The 21,830-nt window shown below is 42.5% G+C and overlaps 1 protein-coding gene and 1 long non-coding RNA gene across 3 annotated transcripts in view; both read left to right on the top strand.

Annotated features, from left to right (window-relative positions):
- cpne5a (copine Va) overlaps positions 1 to 17,774 on the top strand; it is a 128,742-nt gene extending 110,968 nt beyond the window's left edge. For both annotated transcript variants that reach the window (XM_056261011.1, XM_056261010.1), the window contains 4 exons: positions 2,226 to 2,328; positions 15,984 to 16,041; positions 16,574 to 16,647; positions 17,204 to 17,774. In XM_056261011.1, the coding sequence (XP_056116986.1) occupies positions 2,226 to 2,328; positions 15,984 to 16,041; positions 16,574 to 16,647; positions 17,204 to 17,392 (424 nt within the window). In that variant the 3' untranslated portion in view covers positions 17,393 to 17,774. The remainder of the gene's footprint in view (positions 1 to 2,225; positions 2,329 to 15,983; positions 16,042 to 16,573; positions 16,648 to 17,203) is intronic.
- A 1,699-nt stretch (positions 17,775 to 19,473) lies between these two features.
- LOC130094707 (uncharacterized) lies at positions 19,474 to 20,101 on the top strand. The gene is made up of 2 exons (XR_008808000.1): positions 19,474 to 19,849; positions 19,882 to 20,101. It is a non-coding gene; the product is annotated as an uncharacterized LOC130094707 (long non-coding RNA).
- Positions 20,102 to 21,830: the final 1,729 nt, after the last annotated feature.

Here is a 21,830-nt window from a genome sequence, read left to right as displayed (position 1 = left end):
TTGAAATTATGAGAAACAATGTTGCGATTGTGAGATATAAAGTTACAGTTATGAGAAAGTCACATTTGGAAAATACAAAGTTGCAATTGAGAAAAAAAAATCCCAGCTGTGAGGAAAAAGTCACTATTGACGTAGTCACATTTATGAGAAACAAAGTCGCAATAGTGAGATATAAAGCCAGAATTATGAAAAGAAGTTGCAACTGTGAGGAAAAAGTAACTATTACTTAAGTAGCAATTAAAAGAAAAAAAGTCACACTCTGCCTTTTTGTTTTGTAATCAGAGATGAACACAGAATTCTATACTCCTGAATACTGTAGCGAATACTGTAGCTGATTGTACTTATTGTCGGGCGACGTCGGTCCTGGAGTGCCGCTGTCCTGCAGAGTTTAGCTCCATCTCCAGACAAACACACCTGAACAAGCCCATCAGTCTTCAGGACAAAGCCACTTAAAGGAGTAGTTCACTTTTGAAAAAACTTTTGCTGATAATTTACTCACCCCCATGTCATCCAAGATGCCTATGTCTTTCTTTCCTCAGTCAAAAAGAAATTACGGTTTTTGATGAAAACATTCCAGGATTTTTCTCCATATAATGGACTTAAATGGGAACCATACGGTCCAAGGTCCAAAATACAGTTAATAACAGTTTCAGATGCAGCTTAAAATGTCTTTAAACGACACCAGACGATGAATAAGGGTCTTATCATGCGAAACGATCGCTCATTTAAAAAATAAATAACAACGTTTAAGTTTTATAAGCTCACATGCTCGCCTTTCTCTGTTCTGTGTGACTCTCCTGTTCGAACTCGTTCATCAAAATGAACAAATCTTTTTCCGAGTCAATTCGTTCATTTCGGTCGTTAAATGAATCAAATGACTCGAAAAAAGATTTGTTCATTTTGATGAACGAGTTCGAACAGGAGAGTCACACAGAACAGAGAAAGGCGAGCACGTGAGCTTATAAAACTTAAACGTTGTTATTTATTTTTTAAATGAGCGATCGTTTCGCATGATAAGACCCATATTCATCGTCTGGTGTCGTTTAAAGACATTTTAAGCTGCATCTGAAACTGTTATTAACTGTATTTTGGACCTTGGACCGTATGGTTCCCATTTAAGTCCATTATATGGAGAAAAATCCTGGAATGTTTTCATTAAAAACCGTAATTTCTTTTCGACTGAGGAAAGAAAGACATAGGCATCTTGGATGACATGGGGGTGAGTAAATTATCAGCAAAAGTTTTTTTCAAAAGTGAACTACTCCTTTAAAGGCAAGCCTGCAACCTTGGCTGAAAAAAGCGTAACGCCTGCTAATGCTGCTGGACAGACAAGAGACTAGAGTGCTTTTTTAAATGGATGTCAATGGAGGGAAGGCTTCACTATGCTGAATAAACCACTTTTGTGAAGAAAAATAGCTTATTTAATTAATCGACAGCCCATCGGCTAATCTTCAACATGTTTGCTCTTAAACATTAGTTTTGGATTTATCTATTTTTAGAGTTTACACCGAAAAGAATGCTGTTTTCTTTATAAGAGAAGTCACAGACGTGACGGGTATGATTTCTATGGTATCCGCGAACAGTGATTGACTATCGTACAACTCTGTGATTGGTTATCAAGGCACACGTTATCCAAGTTAGCCGTTCTCCAACGTTAGAGCCACGGCCCCTCGTATCTTCCAATAATAAGACCATCTCTGTTCAGGATTACTAACGCTACAGTCAGGTGAGGTTTTTTATTTTGGATCAGGGTTGGAGCTAAACTCTGACAGCGGCACTCCAGGACCGACGTTGCCCATCCCTGGTCTAATTCAACATGCCTATAGATGATTTTAACAACCCCCAAATGTTGGTTTCTTGTCGCTGTGCACGAGTGCGGAACTCCGAGAGGCCAGATCTTCTGTCATAGCTTCTGTAAAGTGTTTTGCATCACAAAGAGCATTATTGGATTTTGATGAAGGCAGAAGAGCTATGTCAATAGCACAGGGACATCCCTGAGCAAATATATATATGCATGAGATTCAGCACTGAATACTAAGTGTTTAATGAGGATGCTCATTCTTTCATTATTCATCTGGGATGTTAAAACACAGTCAATCAACTGAACCAGCATGAAGAAATTTTCATGTTTGGCTAATGGTTCATTTGGGGTGATTTGGATTTTTGCTAATATGTTTGTTAATATGAAAAGGTGACTGTGTATGTGTGTGTGTGTGCGGACACAGGTATGGCGCAGCAGTTCAAGATGGCTCGCAGTACTTTGTGCTTCTCATCATCACAGACGGTGTGATATCAGATATGGCTCAGACTAAAGAGGCCATCGTCAATGTAAGTCATCTTTGACCTCACTCTCTCTCATTCTGTCTTCAAAAACTGTTTATATCACCACACTGGTAAAAAATTGCATCACAAGAGGTCTAAAAGCCCAAGAAGAGTTAAGGTGTGTTTTGGGTCTTCTGGAGGTCCTCTTCACATCTAATGGGATTCGTCTGTCACCGTTGCTATAGTTACCCAGCAGACTGGATTTAAAGGGAATTTGCGACTGTTTAGTCACATTATTAGAACAGCCACACCTTCCTTTTAAGATCTTGCCTGCTGCTCTGTCTCTTCACCCTCTTCCCTTGATGCTTTGGATCTCAGTCTTCAGTCACGAGGTTTGAGTTTGGGTTCACGCCAAATGACCGAACAATGCATGTGCGTTATTCATTTCTATGCCTCAAGTGATTTTTTATTGAAGTCTGCTGTGAGATTTCCACTTTTGTGCTCTTTTATGTTATTCTTTTTTTAAATGATTAGATTAAAATGAGCACTTTGAAGTATTTCTCATATGCACTCTCGCTCTGTGATTCTCTGCACTTACAGCAATTTGGCCTCTTATATATTCTGAGAGTAGCTGAAGTGAAATGTAGGGCAATTCAGTAAACTGTGTGGTCACTTTCTGTCACTAATTTAGATTTTTGAACAAGAATAGACAAATATGCTCGCTGGTACTCTGGAATTGTTTTTGGAATCATTTTCATAATCAGTATTTGTCTTGTTTTCAAGTAAAAATATCTAAACATCCTTTAAATAAATAAATGATTTACTTTAGAAGCAAAGTTAAAACATCTTTAAATTATAGCTTAGCTTAGATCTCTTATTTCTGAGAGAAACTAAAATGATGTAGGTTCATTTCCTTCTACCAAATGGTTGCTTTGGAGTTTAAAAAAACAACAACAATAATCAACAATTTTAAACACACATGCACCTCTGCTAAACTGTAAAAATAATTGTTAATTATTGTTAAAAAACTGTCTTTTTATTTCTGTAGATTTGTTTAAACATCCTTAAAATAAAGAACAAATAAATGTAAATAAAAAGTTGTCCCAATTAGCATCGTTTTTTTTTGTTTAACATAATTCAACTGTTAAATTTATCCTTGAAACAAGAAAAAAAAAACATTTTGTCAATTGAAATAAAGAACAAATTGAAAAAGATTTATATTTAATAAATCTGTTAAATGACTCCAAAGAAGTTTTATCCTCACCGATACCAGCAGGTGTGAGCGTGTTCACTGAAAATCTAGGAATACACTGAAGCCAGGCAAGAGGGTATGTGGCTAAGCAGACAAGAAAACACTGTAATTCACAGAGTTTATTATAGGCTAGCTGTAAATGTGTCACCTCACATAATTCACAGTAATCTGCACTTATTTCAAGGCTGAGAGAGTTATTTGGTAAAAAAAAAGAAAAAGTAAAGAAAACAGGGAGAAACAAGAAGGAGAGGGAAAGTAAACAAGTGAATGAGAAAGATTGCGAGAGAGGCGCTTGAAGGAAAGACCTACAGGAAACAGAGCAGTGAATACATGAAGTGTGTGTGTGTGTGTGTGTGTGTGTGTGTGTGTGTGTGTGTGTGTGTGTGTGTGTGTGTGTGTGTGTGTGTGTGTGTGTGTGTGTGTGTGTGTGTGTGAGAAATGTGTTTGTTTAGGCTCATCTTCCCAGCTCTATTTCTTTCAACTCATGACTGCCTCTGTCCCCCGTGAGCATTTCCGGGAAGACTGACCTACTTCCAACCCCATAAATATGTTTTTATAATCCTTGCCCATTGGCACCAAGCACTCAGTGTGCTGTCTGCACAATGCATACAGACAGGGTTGGACTGACTGGTGGACAAAAAACAGCCTGGGACCAATACCATCCCCATCACAACATCACAAGTGGATAAAATAATTATTGGCTGCATTTTTTTATGTTTGTTGGTTGTTTGTATGTATATAAGTATGTATGCATGTATGTACAGTATATACACTCACCGGTCACTTTGATAGGTACACCTTGCAAGTGCTGGGTTATGGCCTATGTTGCCTTCACATCTGCCTTAATTCTTCATGGCATAGATTCAATAAGGTGCTGAAAACATTGTTTTATATTGACATGATAGCATCACGCAGTTGCTGCAGATACTGCACATTCCAGTACATTCAAAAGGTGTTCAATAGCATGGGGATCTGATGACTGTGGAGGCTATTTGAGTATAGTGAACTCTTTGTCATGTTCAAGAAACCAGTTTGAGATGATTTGATGTTTGTGACATGACGTGTTATCCTGATGGAAGTAGCCATCAGAAGATGGGTACACTGTGGCCATAAAGGGATGGACATGATCAGCAACAATACTCAGGTTGGCTGTGGCATTTAAACCATGCTCAGTTGGTATCAAGGGACCCAAAGTGTGTAAGAAAATATCCTTCACACTATTACACCAGCAGCAGCAGCAGCCTGAACCGTTGATACAAGGCAGGATGGATCCATTCTTTCATGTTGTTTATTTCAAATTCTAATCCTACCATCTGAATGTTGCAGCAGAAATCGAGACTCATCAGAACGGCAACATTTTTCCAATCTTCTATTGTCCAATTTTGGTGAGCCCATGTGAATTGTGGGCTCAGTTTCCTGTTCTTAGCTGACAGAAGTGGCACCCGCTGTGGTGTTCTACTGCTGTAGCTCAAGATTTGACGTGTTGTGCATTCAGAGATGCTCTTCTGCAGACCTTGGTTGTAACAAGTTACTTTTGACTTTTTATCAGCTCTAACCAGTCTGGCCATTCTCCTCTGACCTCTAGCATCAACAAGGGTAAAAAGATTTTTATGAACTGCTGCTCACTGGATATTTTCTCTGCATTTTCTGTAAACCTTAGAGATGGTTGTGCTTGAAAATCCCAGTAGATTCTGAAATACCAAGCCCGTCTGGCACCAACAACCATGCCACCTTCAAAGTCACTTAAAGGGTTAGTTCACCCAAAAATGAAAATTCTGTCAGTAATTTCTCACCCTCATGTTGTTCCAACCCCGTAATACTTTCATTCATCTTCGGAACACAAATTAAGATATATTTGAGTTCACGAGAGCGCCATGACGCAAGCGCGAGAACTGAGAAGATGACGCTCACGATCCTTTGATGGGAAAGTGTGAAAGGTAAGCCATTTTGCAGCATTGGTAAGGCACTTTTACGTTTTCTCGTTGGTTTCTCACGATTCGGACATCCAGGAAATGCACACTTTAGAACCATTTTAAACACTACATCGAGTCCCATCTGCGTCATCTTCTCAGTTCTCGCGCATGCGTCGTGGCGCTCTCGCGAACTCACTCAGAGGCCCACACGGAAGAAAACGAATAGTTGAATAAAGTCGTTATTTTTGTTTTTTTGTGCGCACAAAAAGTATTTTTGTCGCTTGATAAACTTAAGGTTGAGCCACTGTAGTCACTTGGACTATTTTAACGATGTCTTTACTAACTTTCTGGGCCGGCAGGTGCAATTACATAGCAGCCTATGAAGGAGTGAGCCAGCTCTCAGATTTCATCAAAAATATCTTAATTTGTGTTCCGAAGATGAACGGAAGTCTTACGTGGTTGGAACAACATGAGGGTGAGTAATTACTGACAGAATTTTCATTTTTGGGTGAACTAACCCTTTAAGTCACCTTTCTTCCCCATTCTGATGCTCAGTTTGAACTTCAGCAGATCGTCTTGACCATGTCTACATGCCTAAATGCATTGAGATGCTGCCATATGATTGGTTGATTAGATATTTGCATTAACGAGTAGTTTAACAGGTGTAACTAATATAGTGGCCAGTCAGTGTTACACAGATAAACTAATTGAAAAAATTATAAATAATATATATATAATAAATAATAAACTGAAAAATACATATATGTGTGTATATATATATATATACACATATATATGTATGAAGACTTCAGATGGAAAAGCCTCTAAGTCCGTCTAACGTTTTTCTTTAATATTAACATTTTTATCAGACTCCTGTATAGGTTTCTGTACACTTACAGTAATGTATACTATGTGCGGGGAGGCTTTTGCATCAGAGGTCTTCATATATATATATATACAGTATATATATATATATATATATATATATATATATATATATATATATACACACACACATACATAGACAGTATATTTCAGAAATAAAGAAACACCATGAAAATCCATATAAATTAATTCATTTTAATTATTTAATTTTGTATTATTACCTACAACTTTATTTTTTTTAAATAAATTATTTTATTTATTTATATTGATTTCCTCTATATGTATGTCTGATATTCTGAAATATGCAATCAGCTGATTCTGTTTTAGTATTTGTTCATATTCTCACAATTTATTGAGTCCATCTTTTGTTTTCCCACATAAAGCTTGAGGGTTACTGAAGAAATCGATCTCTGAATCGTAGTAATTAATGATCTAAATCACTCATTGGTTTGATTAGCTTTCCAGGCCCCACAGTTCGGGGGTTGTGTTTGTGTGTGTCTCTTTTTCATCTTGTGTGATGTGTTTTAGTGTGTGGCCCCCAGTGAAATTCCAATTCTAACTCCATTACAGCCCACAAACTTATCAGCGTGACTGAGGTTGTGTGTCCAGCCAGCTTTATTCAACAAATTATTCATTCCTCTCAACAGGCTTTCACAGGCCCTCTGGGAAAGTACTTTCAAAATCCAAACCCTCAGGAGCCTTTAATATTTCTCTCATTATATTTTTGATACTGTATATTAAAGGTATATATCTCATTATAAGCTCTTTAGATTACATGTCATAGAAATAATGTTTTCCCCCATGTATGTATTTCCTTTATTTTATTCTGTTTCTGCTGGGATCATGTGTAATGCATTATCTGCAATTACTTTTCATTTCAAACCACTGGGAAGTCGCTTTAGGGAGAAAGTGAGTTTTGTTTCTGTGAATATCCTGTGGTTTTCTTGTTATCCGTTGTCACACTTAAGCTGCCTCTGAGTTTTCTCAATATAGACTCACTCTTTACTTCTCTGATAAATGGGATTTGACCTGTCAGTCAGGCATCATATCAGGAACAGGGAAAGCTAGCACAGGAGAGAGAATGTTGATCCAGGAGGGCCTGAATAATGCATAGCTTTCAAACATTTTTCAAACCATCACAGTCAAAGTCATAATGTCCTTTCAAACCTGATTGGCTCAACATGTACCGAGAAAAAAAATCTATTGTTATCTCTATCACAAGCTGTGTGTTAAATGTATATAAAAATTGACCCTGTAAGGGTGAATCCTACAAGAACACGTCCAACTTTGGCCCCAAAACAGAAACAAATTAAGAATAAATTGTATTTTGCATAAAGCAAATGAAATGAGTTTTTGTTTTGTGATTTTCATTTAAAATAGTATTTAATACCTCTAAACAGAACACTCAGGAGATAAACTATGCAAGGAAGTCCGCTGAAGAACCCATGTGCAGTTTATTTATCCAAACATGAACAAAATACTAAATAAACAGACTTGACTTGGCTTGAACTAAACTTAAACTTGAACATGAAACAAAACTCACCCAAAGAGGTTACAGTGAACAAAGCTAGACAGGGAACAATGGAAACATGAGGGCTAAATATACACATATGCTGCGTCCCATTTCACATAGTATCCGTCCTAAATAGTATTCAAAATTAGAATCAGTGTATCCCAAATCATAGTCCTATGTTGAAATGAGTATTCCATAGATACACAGATGGTCTACTTTTTCCGATTAGAATCCGAAGTGCAGTTCTATGTTGTCCATGTTATATTTCATCTGCAACAGCATTGTGAACTTTTGTAAAGATACATTTTGGTCATTAACTTTTAAATGTATTATAATGCAAATTGAAAACACATGAGGAGAGTTCTCCGCATGAAAGACTTACGACTGGCAGATCAACGTGCTACTATATTTCTCTCCGAAACGGTTGGAAATTTAATTTAATTTAATTTGGAGTACGGTATTTTAATTGTGACAACAAGATGTTTGACAAGGCAGTTTAAACCATGACAGGATGAACGTAACTAAGCGACAGAGCTCTCCGTTAAAGATGCAGTTATGACAAAGTACAGTAGTATGTCCCAAAGCTCACATACTATTCTGCTACACAATAAAAAGTATGTACTATTTCTACACAAAAAACAGTACACAATTTTAGGGCATAGTATAAGTAGGCGAATTGGGACGCAGCAAGAGACTAATTACTAACAAGGAACGCCTGTGAATAATCAAACAATGAACCATTTAGAACATAGAACACATGACTAGATCAACCAATGAGAACATGACACATGGGGATCACATGGCAGGATAACGTCTCGGTTACGTATGTAACCCTCGTTCCCTGAGTAGGGAACGGAGACGTTCCGTCGGATGACGGCGAATGGGGTTTCGCTTAGAAAGCCTATCGACTTCGAGTATTACAAAACGAGCCAATGGCAAAGAAATGCCATGGGTCTGCGGAATTTGCATAGCGTATCTCCGCCTTACCTCGTGGGTATAAAAGGAGAACGCCGGCAATATGCAGATATGTTTCTTCGCTGAGGAGCCAAGACTGAACTCGGCTGTTCCAGCGGTACAGCGGAAAGTGGCAGAGACGTTCCCTGAGTAGGGAACGGAGACGTTCTGTCTTCCTGCCACTTTCCGCTGTACCGCTGGAACAGCCGAGTTTAGTCTTGGCTCCTCAGCGAAGAAACATATCTGCATATTGCCGGCGTTCTCCTTTTATACCCACGAGGTAAGGTATAACGACGAATGGGGATACCAGTCTAATCACGCCACCTTCTCGGCTGTCTTCCAGTGCCCTGCGTAAATCTGAGATCCCTGTCGTGAGACTAGCACGGACGAAGGACTCCTATTTAGCACAGGAATACCAAGGTACACTGGGGAGCATATCCCAAGCTTAGAGGAAATATGCAATTACTGCCAACCCAGAGGGGGGAGGGGGGGGGGCTTAGAGAATACACATATGACCCGGAGGGATGCATATGGAGAACACTGGGGTGTCCAGCCGCAGGTGGAATATTTCAACCCCAGGGGTGGCAAGGTGGCTTGCCAAGGGAAAGACACAGCCTCAGAGAGGCTTACAGCGGAAATACACATGTGGGGGTAGCTCAGAGGAGGTACCATGCACACGGGAGGCACCTAGCCGACGCACAGGCAAAAGACACTGGCGCCGACGTCAGAAGTGCTGGAGGAACTCAGGGCTTGTGAGGCTCACCTGAGAAGAATATCACACGTATCCAGTGGAGTGGAATGGCGAGCAAGCGAAGACACCTGAGCGGGTCCGGTACTGGTTGAAGCGAGTACATGAGAGGACACTGGCTCCACTCGGAGATTTTAGAATCTGGCGAATGTGTTGGGTGTCGCCCAGGCTGCAGCTCTGCAGATGTCTGTTAGCGAGGCGCCATACGCTAGAGCCCAAGAGGATGCCACACTCCGGGTGGAGTGGGCAGTCACACCAAGGGGGCATGGTCGACCTTGCTGCTGGTAAGCCAAAGTAATGCCGTCCACTATCCAGTGTGACAGCCTTTGCTTGGAGAGAGCCTTTCCCTTCAGCTTCCCACCATAACAGACAAAGAGCTGGTCTGAGGTCCTGAAACACTGCGTTCTGTCTACATAGGCGTGGAGGGCGCGTACTGGATAGAGCAGTGCCAAGGCTGGGTCTGCCTCCTCCAGGGGCAGCGCTTGCAGGTTCACCACCTGGTCCCGGAAGGGAGTGGTGGGAACCTTGGGCACATATCCAGACCGGGTCTCAGGATCACGTGAGAGTAGGCCGGCCCGAATTCTAGGCACACTTCGTCTACAGAAAATGCGTGCAGTTCCCCTACCCTCTTAATGGAGTCCAATGCAACCAGGAGCGCTGTCTTAATTGACAGGAACTTAAGCTCCACTGATTGCAGAGGCTCAAAGGGAGCACTCTGCAGGGCAGTTAGAACCACTGAGAGGTCCCAAGAGGGAACGAGAGGAGGGCGAGGAGGATTCCTCTCAGGAACCTGATGATCAGGTCGTGCTTTCCCAGGGACTTACCTTCAACTAGGTCATGATGTGCAGCAATAGCGGCAACATAGACCTTCAGGGTGGAGGGAGACAGCCTTCGCTCCAACCCTTCTTGGAGGAAGGAAAGCACGACACTGATCGAGCAATTTCTGGGGTCTTCTCGGTGAGAAGAGCACCAGGAGACGAAGAGGTTCCACTTCAACGCATAGGCATGTCTCGTGGACGATGCTCAGTGGAAGTGATGGTAGCCACCACCGGTGGTGGTAGGGTACTCAAACCTACCTCGTCCCGTCTAGGAGCCACACGTGGAGGTTCCAAAGATCGGGACGAGGGTGCCATAGGGTGCCCTGTCACTGAGAAAGGAGGTCCTTCCTCAGAGGAATTGGCCAGGGAGGTGCTGTCGCGAGGAGTACAAGTTCGGAGAACGAAGTCTGGGTGGGCCAGTGAGGCGCAACCAGAATAACCTGCTATAACCTCGTAACCTCGTGGGAGGCAAACAGTTCTACCTGTGCGTCCCCAAACTGGTCCCAATTCAGCTGAACCGACTGGGGATGGAGTCACTATTCTCCAGGGAGGGGCTGAAGGTGTGAGAGCTCGTCGGCCGCAGTTCAGGGCTCCGGGAAAATAAATGGCTCGAAGCGACCTCAGATGCTTCTGACTCCATATGAGGAGGTGGCGGGCGAGTTGCGACATACGGCGGGAACGTAGACCACCTTGATGGTTGATGTACGCTACAGTGGCGGTATTGTCTGATCGGACCAGTACGTGTTGACCCTTGAGCAACGCCCGGAGCGGTGCAGAGGAAAACGTACTGCCAGCAACTCGAGGCAATTGACATGTCATAGGCGCTGGGGTCCTGTCCAGGAGCCCGCGGCAGCATGTCCATTGCACATGGCGCCCCAGCCCGTGGTGGAGGCATCTGTTGAGACAACATGCCGGGAAGCTCGTTCCAGGGGCACTCCAGCCCGTAGAAAACTGAGGTTCGACCACGGGGTGAAGGTCTGACGGCAGGTCGGAGTAACTGGTACTCGGAGGGTGGCGTGTTGTCATGCCCACCTCGGGACTTGGTCGCGAAGCCAAAGCTGAAGCGGTCTCATATGAGCAATCTGAGCGGTGATGTTGCGCCTAGGGCTGTGTTGAAAAAATCGATTCACCAATTCTGAATCGATTTTGATATTAATTTCTAAAGATCGATCCGTAACTCAGAGGATCGATTTAATAATAGGCTTACATTTTCCCCGTGAACTTTAACTTGCCGCGACTGGGAGATCCCTTTATGCGCATTGAAAGGCTTTCATTTAGCGCGCACATTGTTATGACAACGGGCTTTGAGTGAGTCATTAAACCGTTCATTCAACGAACACGTTCAAAAAATCTGATTCATTAAAAGAGATGTAATGAAACAAGGTGTTAATTATTTGTAACTGAGTTCCACTTTTCAAGGCTCAGCTGAGCAGCAATGCGTCGCATGGGTAACGCTGAAGCTGATGCTTCACTTATTAGAGACCAATATGGCATTGATTCAATGCGTGACTCGCTGATTTTATTTCCCCGCGGCTTCCTCGCGCTGTGGAATGCTGACCAGCGCTGCTGCTGACGCGCTTTTATGGTAAATACCCGTGACTCGAAAGTTAAAAGGATGATACGACACATATTTCCCTTTCCTTTGACACGGCAACTTTTTTCACGAATACATATGACTTCAAAGACAGACGCAGGTATCGCACGCGCTCTGCCGATCTCTCTCATTCACTGTCTGTGCGGAGCCTCTGTAGGCTACACATCACCACGATAAACAGTCTTGTTTGTTATCATTATGAACTTGTTTAACATTCAATACACATGCATGAAGTTCAAAACAAGAAGGGTGTAGCCTTATAAAAAAACGTGAATATCGCGATTGCTGCGATTACTTGCAATTCTCTGCGGTTGACTTGTCAGTGGCGCGGTACTACAAGATTGCGGTAATCGCGACAGCCCTAATACTGCTGCTGATATACCTCTGCGTCCTCTGTGGTCTACACCAGTGCAAGTTTGTGAAAGCAGTTGTATCAACACTCTGGAAGGGGGATTGTTCTTTACAACCATCAATACTCCATTAATTTGCAGTTAAATGTCTATAATGAAGTATCAATATGTTGCATCCTGTAATTCACGTAACAGCTGGAAAAAAAATGCTTTTTTCAAAAACACTTATCTAAATCTCGAAGATCGGATCAGATCGGATCGAATCGAATCGAATAATGATAATCGATTCAAGATCTTGAGAATCGGAATCGAATCGATTCTTGAAATTTGAATCGAAACCCAGCCCTAGTTGCGCTATATGCCCCAGGAGCCTCTGAAAAAACTTCAGTAGAACCGCACTCTTGCGCTTGATTGCAGGCAAGTCAGCAGTGGCTGAGTGGAGAAGGCGACCAAGTCAATACCGAGAAAACAGATCCTCTGCACGGGGCAAAGTTTACTCTTTTCCCAGTTGACCCGAAGGCCCAGACAAGCTAGGTGCCGGAGCACTGGGTCCCTGTGTTCGCAAACCTAGTCTCGAGAGTGAGCTAGGAAAGCCAGTCGCCGAGATAGTTCCGGATGCGAACCCCGTGTTCCCCCGTGTTCCCCGTGTTCGGCGGCAAGCCTCAACAACCTTTGTGAAGGCGCGAGGAGACAGGGCTAGCCCGAATGGGAGAACGGCGTACTGATCTGCGCGTCCCCTGACAGCAAACCGTCTGAGTCGAACGGATACATAAGAGTAGGCGTCCTTCAGGTCGATCGCTGCAAACCAACCCTGTAGCCGCACACATCCGAAAATGCGTTTGGCCAGGAGCATCTTGAACGGCAGCCTGTGAAGCGAGCGGTTCAGATGCGCAGGTGCAGGATTGGTCATAACCCACCGGATTTCTCCGGGACAATGAGATAGGGGCAGTAAAATCCGGACCTCATTTCGGCTGGAGGGACAGTCTCGATTGTACCCTTCACCAGTAGGGTAGCAACCTCCGCTCTCATGATAGGGGCATAGCCACCGACCATAGTGGAGCAGACTCCCCTAAAGCGGGGAGGAGACCGTGCGAACTGAATCGCGTAGCCGAGCCTGATGGTTCGTGCGACCCAGTGGCACAGGTTGGGAAGCTCTAGCCTGGCTCCCAAGGACTGTGCCAACGGGGTCACGCGAACCACAGACGTCCCCTCGGTGGTGCAGCGAAGCGGAATGACCGGCCCAGGCAAGGGTGGCATAGCGGCCCGGCGAGGGGGCACGGTCATTAGCCGCGTCCTGACAGAGGAGGCCAGGGAAGGACCAGCGTTCCACGGGGGCCTGCTCTGCCAAGGGTCTCGCGACAGAGAGGGGATGAGAGTGGTACGGCCCGGGGGCGGCACACACTGTCATCCGAGCTCTGGGACAGAGGGGGATAAGAGTAGCGAGGCTCGTAAGCGGCGCGCACTGTCATCCGCGCCCTCTGGGGGCTCAGAGATGGGATGCAGCTCTTTGGAGAAGAGGTTCTCCCCCGGCCCTCCACCGGGGGAAGGAGTGGCCCTGCAACCACTTCCTGAAAGAACTGCAACCCACGTCTGAGCTGCCCGTAACGGGAGCGCCGCATCGCCTGGCGTTCAGCGGGGCTGGTACGGGCAGGGGCTCCTTCCTGCGACCACCTCCACGGCGCGGCCCAGTGCTGCTGGGGCCGGGCGGGAGGGGGCGGAAGTCGCAGGAGGGCGCGTTCGGCGGCAAGCAGACTGAGGCGTCTGAGCCGGCGGCTGGTTGGCAGCATATGGCCGCGGGGTCAGACAAGTTTGGTAGCCACAGTCCGCTTCTGGGCGGCCGAGAACTGTTGGGCAGAGTCCTCGACCGCACCGCCGAAAAGGCCAGCCTGGGATATGGGGAGTTGAGGAAACGGGTTCGCTCAGCCTCGCGCATATCAACCAGGTTAAGCCAGAGATGTCTGACCACGCATGTGGACATCACCTGACCCAGGGAGCGTGCGGTCACCTTTGTCGCTCATAGAGCAAGGTCGGTGACGGCAGGCAGCTCTTGGATGAGCCCTGAATCAGCCCTACCCTCGTGCATGTCATTGAGCACCCAGAAGGATGGCAATAACATGCAGTGAGGTGGCAGCCTGCCCCGCAGTTCTATAGGTCCTTGCCACCGGAGTAGACAAAAAAACCTACATTCATTGGAGGGGTGCTTAGGGTCGCCACGCCAGGTGGAGGCGCTGTGGGGACACAGATGTGTTGCCACAGAACACTCCACGGGGGAAACCCCAGTGTACCCTTGGCCGCGGCCTCTGCGAGGGCAGAGAAGGCGGAAGAGGCCGCTGAGCAGTCGCGAAAAGTCAAAGGAGACTCCCACGATCTCATGACCTCTTCATGCACGTCCGGGCAGAAAGGATTTGGGTTCGCCTCCCCCAAAAAACAATCATCAGCCTTAAGTGCTCGGGACATGGCAGATGGTTCCACACAAGCCCGATACTCACGGCGGCCCGGGAAAGCATAGCTGTCAACTCTGGATCAGACTCGTTATGCTAGCACACCCGAGGATGGCAGCACAGACGAGCCATCATCTCCAGAGGACTCCAGCTCACCTTGTGATGCGGCGATATACATGATTTCATCAGTCGGGGGACCGAATGAGACCGCGGGCCCACGGGCGGGCCGGCGAACTCACTCGGGACCACGCGGGTTGCAATGTGAAAGACGGCGTGTGGACCGAGGATATTTCGTCGGTTTAGTTCCAGACCTGCTGTCTTAGGTCACCCTGGCCACCAGCCGAAGTATTATCTCACGTGGAGAAAATAGATCGGGGTGTGGATGAGGGGACTCTCGCTCTATTGAGCTCATCGAGTCTCGACCGTTACATTGCGATGGTCACGTTCCCGCTGGGAGAATGTGACACATCTACGAGCGCTGTCTGAACGCGATCGAAGCCCAAACACGTCAAAACAGCGCTCGTGCCCATCAGGTGAATCTATCAGAAAACCGCACTCAGAATGAAAGACACGGGCAGATCGTCTTTAGAAAGACGCGTCTTTAGAAAGACGTGCCGCGTGCACGCTCTTTTTGTGAGAGAAAAGCTCGCAGCAGTGCTGAAGCGCCCTGGGAGAAACACACACGCTGATCAGTTCAGCAGGCAGGAATATGAAACTCGCTGGAACTCGCCATCACACCAACACCGACTGGAAGCTGCTCGTCTAGAAGATTCTCGAAGATAGTAAGAGAATAGGCTGCAGGAGTGAAGAAAACTTCTTGGCTCCGAAGCGAAAACATATCTGCATATTGCCGGCGTTCTCCTTTTATACCCATGAGGTAAGGCGGAGATATGCTATGCAAATTCCGCAGACCCATGGCATTTCTTTGCCATTGGCTCGTTTTGTAATACTCGAAGTCGATAGGCTTTCTAAGCGAAACCCCATTCGTCGTCATCCGACGGAACTCGGAGTGACAACGAAAGGGAACATGAGAAGCAAGGGAAGCTCATGACTTAAGACAAAATTAAAGACATGGAAATATAAACATTAAACAAAACCCAAAACAACATGACACTATAGAACATTCACTTTAATACCAACAATACTGGACAAAGAAACTGAGGGAACACAGGGCTTAAATAGACAGGGGATGATTAAGGCATGTAAAATGTTTCATGAGGTAGAATGTATCTTCTCTGTGTTCTTCTTCTCAGGCGGCAAAACTACCTATGTCCATCATTATTGTTGGAGTCGGCCAGGCTGAGTTTGATGGTAAGAAATCTAATCTCACACTTTTGTAAAGATTCAGTCTTTATCTTATTTAGTTTTATCTTTATTTTCTGTATATTTACTCTTATTTTCATTATTTGTATGTACTGCAAACATAAAAAGAAAATGTACTGAAAACCTTTTTTTGCTTGCTTGTTTGTATTGTACTCAGCATCTGCTCATAACTATCAACTCCACTAAATGAAAGCTAACATTAGCATTCCCACATGGAGGTTTAAAACTTGAAGGCATGAATGCGACTTCACAGTTTGCACTCACATAAAGTAGAGTTTCTGGATGAAACGTCACCTAATTTGGAAGGTTTAGGGTTTCGGACTGGTAAGCAGATGTCAACTCACAGATCTCACAGCTGTTCAATATAATTAGCCTGTCCCACCATCTGCTATTAGTATTTGTGTTTAGCCTTTCATAATGTTCCAGCAAAGAGGTAAATGTTGGTGTCATGCTGGGGGAAAGGCTCAAGATTGAGTTTTACTGGCCTGAGGGCAGATAACCTGATGATCTCACTTTTTAGCCATGGTAGAACTGGATGGCGACGATGTAAGAATATCCTCCAGAGGAAAGCTGGCGGAGAGAGATATTGTACAGGTACATATCTTTATGTATTTGTATATTTATGAATTTATGTCTGTATTTAAATTTATATGTGTGCGTTTACTCTACACACAAATGCACACACTATTTTATGGTGACTAGTGGTTGTCTATGAGAGAGACATTTTAAACATTAATTCAATTTTGTTAAAAAAGTAATTGATTAATTCAGGAACTGAGCCCCTAAATCATTCACTTAACTTATTTGTTCAAAAATATTGATTTAATCAGGAAGTGGATCACTACTGGATGGTATGTGGTGTATATATTGTCTAACTAGTGTCAAAATAATCCATTTGAGGAAGTTTCTTAAGGAATAACTTTGGTGACCTACATTTACAGGCATGTCAGATTTAACACTGCGACACCACACATGGAAAAAATAAAATATCTCAAGATAACAAACAACTAGCTGTGTGCAACCAACATTTTTTGTAAAAAGCCAGGTTTTTGTTACATTTTTTACATGGACATTTTAAAAACATAAAAATGATTCAGGGAATAAATAAACACCTATTACTAACTCCTTTTAACCTTGTCTGTGCCTGCAGTTCGTACCATTCAGAGACTATATGGACCGGACGGGAAACCATGTCTTGAGTATGGCCCGACTTGCCAAGGATGTCCTGGCTGAGATTCCAGAGCAGTTAATCTTATATATGAAGTCAAGGGGCATCAAGCCCAACCAGCCGCCACCAGACTACAGCCCACCTGGACTCAGCCCAACCCCCACCATATGAGTTTACCCAGCATGCTGAAAGAAAACAGCCATGCTTGTTATGTCACCTCCAATTTGGATCTCATTCAAAGCCAATACGACTGAATCAGTATTGGGCGTCTAGAAGAGCGGATGGCTTCAATTCTTCATTTTTGGATCCCATACACTGGAGAAATTGAAAACTAAATCTGTATTCTGGCCTTTGAACAGAAAAGGATGGTTCTGACTGGTCTGTGAGTTTGTTTCCCCCATAATTTATTCACGAATTAGTCAATGCTATGAACAGATTAATAGTTTGGATCTGACTGTGCTGGATATATGGAGAAGATCTGCGCAAGCAATACTATTTTTTATTTATTTAACATCTGAAAATCTACAAAAACGCTTGTGCGTCAGCATGCGAGGACTGTGGAAAATTATATAGGAAAATCTTCCTATATAATTTATATCCACCAGAGGTAAACAAGAAAAATAGTGAAATTATAAGTGATTGTTTGAAATAGTATACCCTTTATGGGTAATCTATGTAGTGGAATTGATTGATTTGTTTGCAGAATTTGTAGATAGTTTGTGTAATTGTGGTTTAATTTTTCCACAGGCAAAGTCTTTTTAGTACAAAGTAATATTTCCCATTGCAGTTTCCCATTTATAGCTTTTTAGAGCTATATGATGCTATTCTAAAGCATGAAATCCAGGTAAAAACAATTGTACATTGCATTAAGACACTGTAATAAATGCATTTACATACTTTCAAGTCAGTTAGGAAAAATCCAGTGTAAAAGAAAGCACAAATATTTTCTTAATGCTGTAAAATTTGTAAATGTGAATCAGAGAGAAGTTAGAGATGTACTCACCTCGTAAATGCTCAAGAACGCCAGATTTACTTTCCTTTTTAATTTGCCACTCCAATTCCTTATTGCTCTGGAGCCAGTATGTCTTGATATTGTACAGCAGCACGACCCATCAGGGGGAAACATGAGAGATGCCTCGCCGCTCGCTGCTAAAGATGATTGCAGATGAGGCAACATCTGCTGTGTTTCTGTCTGCCCGCATCCAGCCACACTAAACTTTTGCCCTTTCATTTCTGGGATTCACCCTGGAGTTTTCAAAAGATAAAAAAAAAAAAAACACTTTGCATGCAGCTGAAGTTGCTTTTCTCGCTGTGCGATTTTGTTTACATGTTCTAGCCTTGGATGATTTATAGCATTGGCATAGTAATTTGATAAACATCGAACAGTTAAATTAATAAACTTGCCTTACAAACAGTAAGTTTACATTAATGGTTGATAGCATGCATACATTAGAAACAGTATTTTATATATTTTTTTACAAAGGAAGCTCATGTTGATTTTCTTTTTCATTTTACTACCATAACAAAATTCAAACATTTAGCATTAGAAACATTAAAAAAAACATACATACAGCCTCTTTTGTCAGAGGTCCATTTTAAAACCTAAAAATTATCAGACAAATGTGTATGTATCAGTAAATACTGTTTTTCTTTATTGGACAGCAGGGCTGTTTATACTTGCTCTTACTCTCAGTTTTGATACATTTTCTTCTTGTCGAGTAAATCTTGACATCTTTTTTCTTGTTTGTCCCAAGCTGTAACAATGTTTTGGCTTTAGACCAAGCATCTGTTAATATATTTAAATTTTACATGAACTGTGAAGTTGAACTGCATTTTTTAAAAAGTCTCCATTGGTCCTGAAACTACAAATTTATGAGTGAGCACAGATGTTTACAAAATGAGAAATTCTCTTTTTAATCCACTTCTACAACAAGAACGACACTTTTCTTTTGCAGAGATGGTTACATTCGGAAAATCTGCTCCCAGGTAATAAGACAATGTGCTTAAATGCACCTCTCTTTTTCCATGAGTTATTAGCAAACCTTTAGTAACTGAGAATGAAGTGATCCATCAATCAATTAGGGGACGACGATGAAGTCTGACACACAGAGCATTGGGTGAAAGGGTTTGTTTGAGAGTGTTAACGGGTATATTGATTTATTCTACTTTACTTATTCACTGGATATTGTTTTTTTTATTATTTGGTGTTTTAAAGGTTTTTTTTGTTTGTCCCCGCCAAAGGGGCTTTCTGTGTTCTAGATGTAAACTTGTAATTTCTACTAGCATAAATGTAACCTCTTTTTTTTTTTAATCCTATTTAATATTCATCAACGCATTGCTGCTAGATGGCTTGTAAATCTGAAAACAAATTACAGGCTTCCTGAAATGTATATCACTATCCAGAGAATGTTAATGGGTTAATTTTATGGCATGGTGTAAATTTAGCAAATACTATTTTTTTTTTATCCCACTATAATAAATCCAGTAAGTCATAGTGAAGTAGCTCTCAAAATTATTGCAAAGAGGTATAATAGTATGAAAAAGTGTCAATTGTGTACTAAAGATGTTCAGTGCTAACATTCCCTCTGTGAGATTTGCATGATTGTGCCAAAATGGCCGATGGGTTCAGTGAAAAACTGGCCTGTTGCTCTACTTTTAAGCCTCATAACCGGAATACAGAGCATGAAGCATCTCGTTCTTGCTGGATTCCTTTTCTCTTTTTCTCTTCTTCTTTACCTCTCTTTATATCAGTCGATATGCATGGTGAGCTATTTCCAAACCGAACATAGAACATTGCTGTTGTCATTCCCGTGGTGTGTGAAATTTGTAATGGATTGCCTTAAAAATTACAAAGAATAAAACAATGACGTTTTTCGAGAAGATCGGAAAGAGATTTTTTTTGTATGCATGAGTTTCTTCTTCATGAATAATCCATCAGTTACAAACTGTTACAGTCTATTACAAACCGAAGCAGCCTTTAATGGGAGAGCAGAGAGATTTTCTCATTAATTCATGTTATATGCCACGGCCGGGCCCTCCAGAGACAGGTGTGCATTTACATAAGTCTATTCGCTTTAGTTCCTCTGGGTTTTGTCACATTTATTCTGAGCGATTAGTCACTAGTCTCTCTGGTCAGTGTTTAGATGGTGTACATGGGTGCATTTCCTCTCCTAAAAGGGTAAAAATACTGTTACTGTACAAATGTCTTTAGTTTTTTTTTTTTGCAGAAGAACTGCAGAAGTTCTAATCTATCCTGTGTTCATTATGTTTACTTGTTAAATTATTGCTATTTAGTGTGTGGTCAATTCTGTTTAGGCTGAAATTGACTGACAAAGGGCCATCCTGATGCAAATAGAGAAGCAAACTCTAAGTCAGGAGATAGGGAGAATTTTAACTAAGTGACAAGTATTGTTCAGACTTGTCCTTCAATCACAGTCTTTTTGTCATTGCCAAACAGCAGGAAAGTAGATAACTAACTCTCCGTCCAATCAGTGGGCTCCCTGAGGCCAGCTTGTGTGTTTCCTTCCTCAAGAGCACCTGCAGCATTTAATAAAATTCACTTCTGACACATCAGCTGCATCACCTGAATTGAAGGAAGGAAGGACAAGATACAATCACTGATTAGGAGTTGATTTGTTTTCTCCCTCAAACAAAAATGCATTTGCTAAATTGCCGTCCTGCTTCTTTAGGCTTTCAGCTGTTCTATAATGAGTGGACCTCTTTGAAATCAAAAGGTATTATTCAATGTTACCAGGGGAGATGGAGACTCATAATTCTGACAGATTGATTGACGGTCCCTTCAAATACCACCATATCGGTTTTGAGTGCTATAATGCCAAATTAATTCCACAAATTGCTCTGAAGAACCAGCGAAAGGAATGGCTTTCACTGGCAACGGTTTCCCAACAGAGAGGAAAAAAAAACATCTGGACAATGTTCTCTGGAAGAACAGATCCAAATGTCTGAAACCATCTGGTAGAGACACATACATCATAACAATCCATTCTACACAGATGACAGTGATAAAGCGGAGATGAACTAGTCAGTTATGCTCATACGGGGTTCCCTAAACGGTTTCATATAGCAGGGGTTCTCAAACATTTTGGAGCCAGGGACCCCTTACAGGGGAAAAACATCTCCAAGGACCCCCTCATATTTATAGCAGTGACTGAGCCTAAAGTTAATGTGGGAGCGGTTAATTAAATATTTTGACACAAATAGTCTCCACCCAGGGTCATTTGCAGGGTTTTCTAAATAGCATACTGAGGTCCCAAAAGTGATCTTGCTAGGGGGGTCCGAGGGCATGCCCCCCTGAGGAATTTTAGATTTTCTTGATCTACACGTGCATTTTAAGGTGTTTTTAAGGCCAAAAATTGTACTTTTATTCTTGATATACCCAGAAAGAATGGAAGTGCAATGTGACAACATGTCCCATAGGTGGGGCACATTGTAACATGACCATATGACAGATTAAAATGTTATCTGATCTAATCAAACAAATATACAAGACAAACAAAAATATTTTCTCAATAAAATACAATTAACTTTTTCATATAAAATAATGGCATTTTAAAATAATTAAAAATAAACTAATTTTTGAGTTTGACAA

This window comes from Rhinichthys klamathensis, unplaced genomic scaffold (genome assembly GCF_029890125.1).
Source record: "Rhinichthys klamathensis goyatoka isolate OS25496 unplaced genomic scaffold, OSU_Roscu_1.1 h1tg000180l_1, whole genome shotgun sequence".
NCBI lineage: Eukaryota > Metazoa > Chordata > Actinopteri > Cypriniformes > Leuciscidae > Rhinichthys > Rhinichthys klamathensis.
This window is presented reverse-complemented; position numbering and strand designations above follow the sequence as displayed.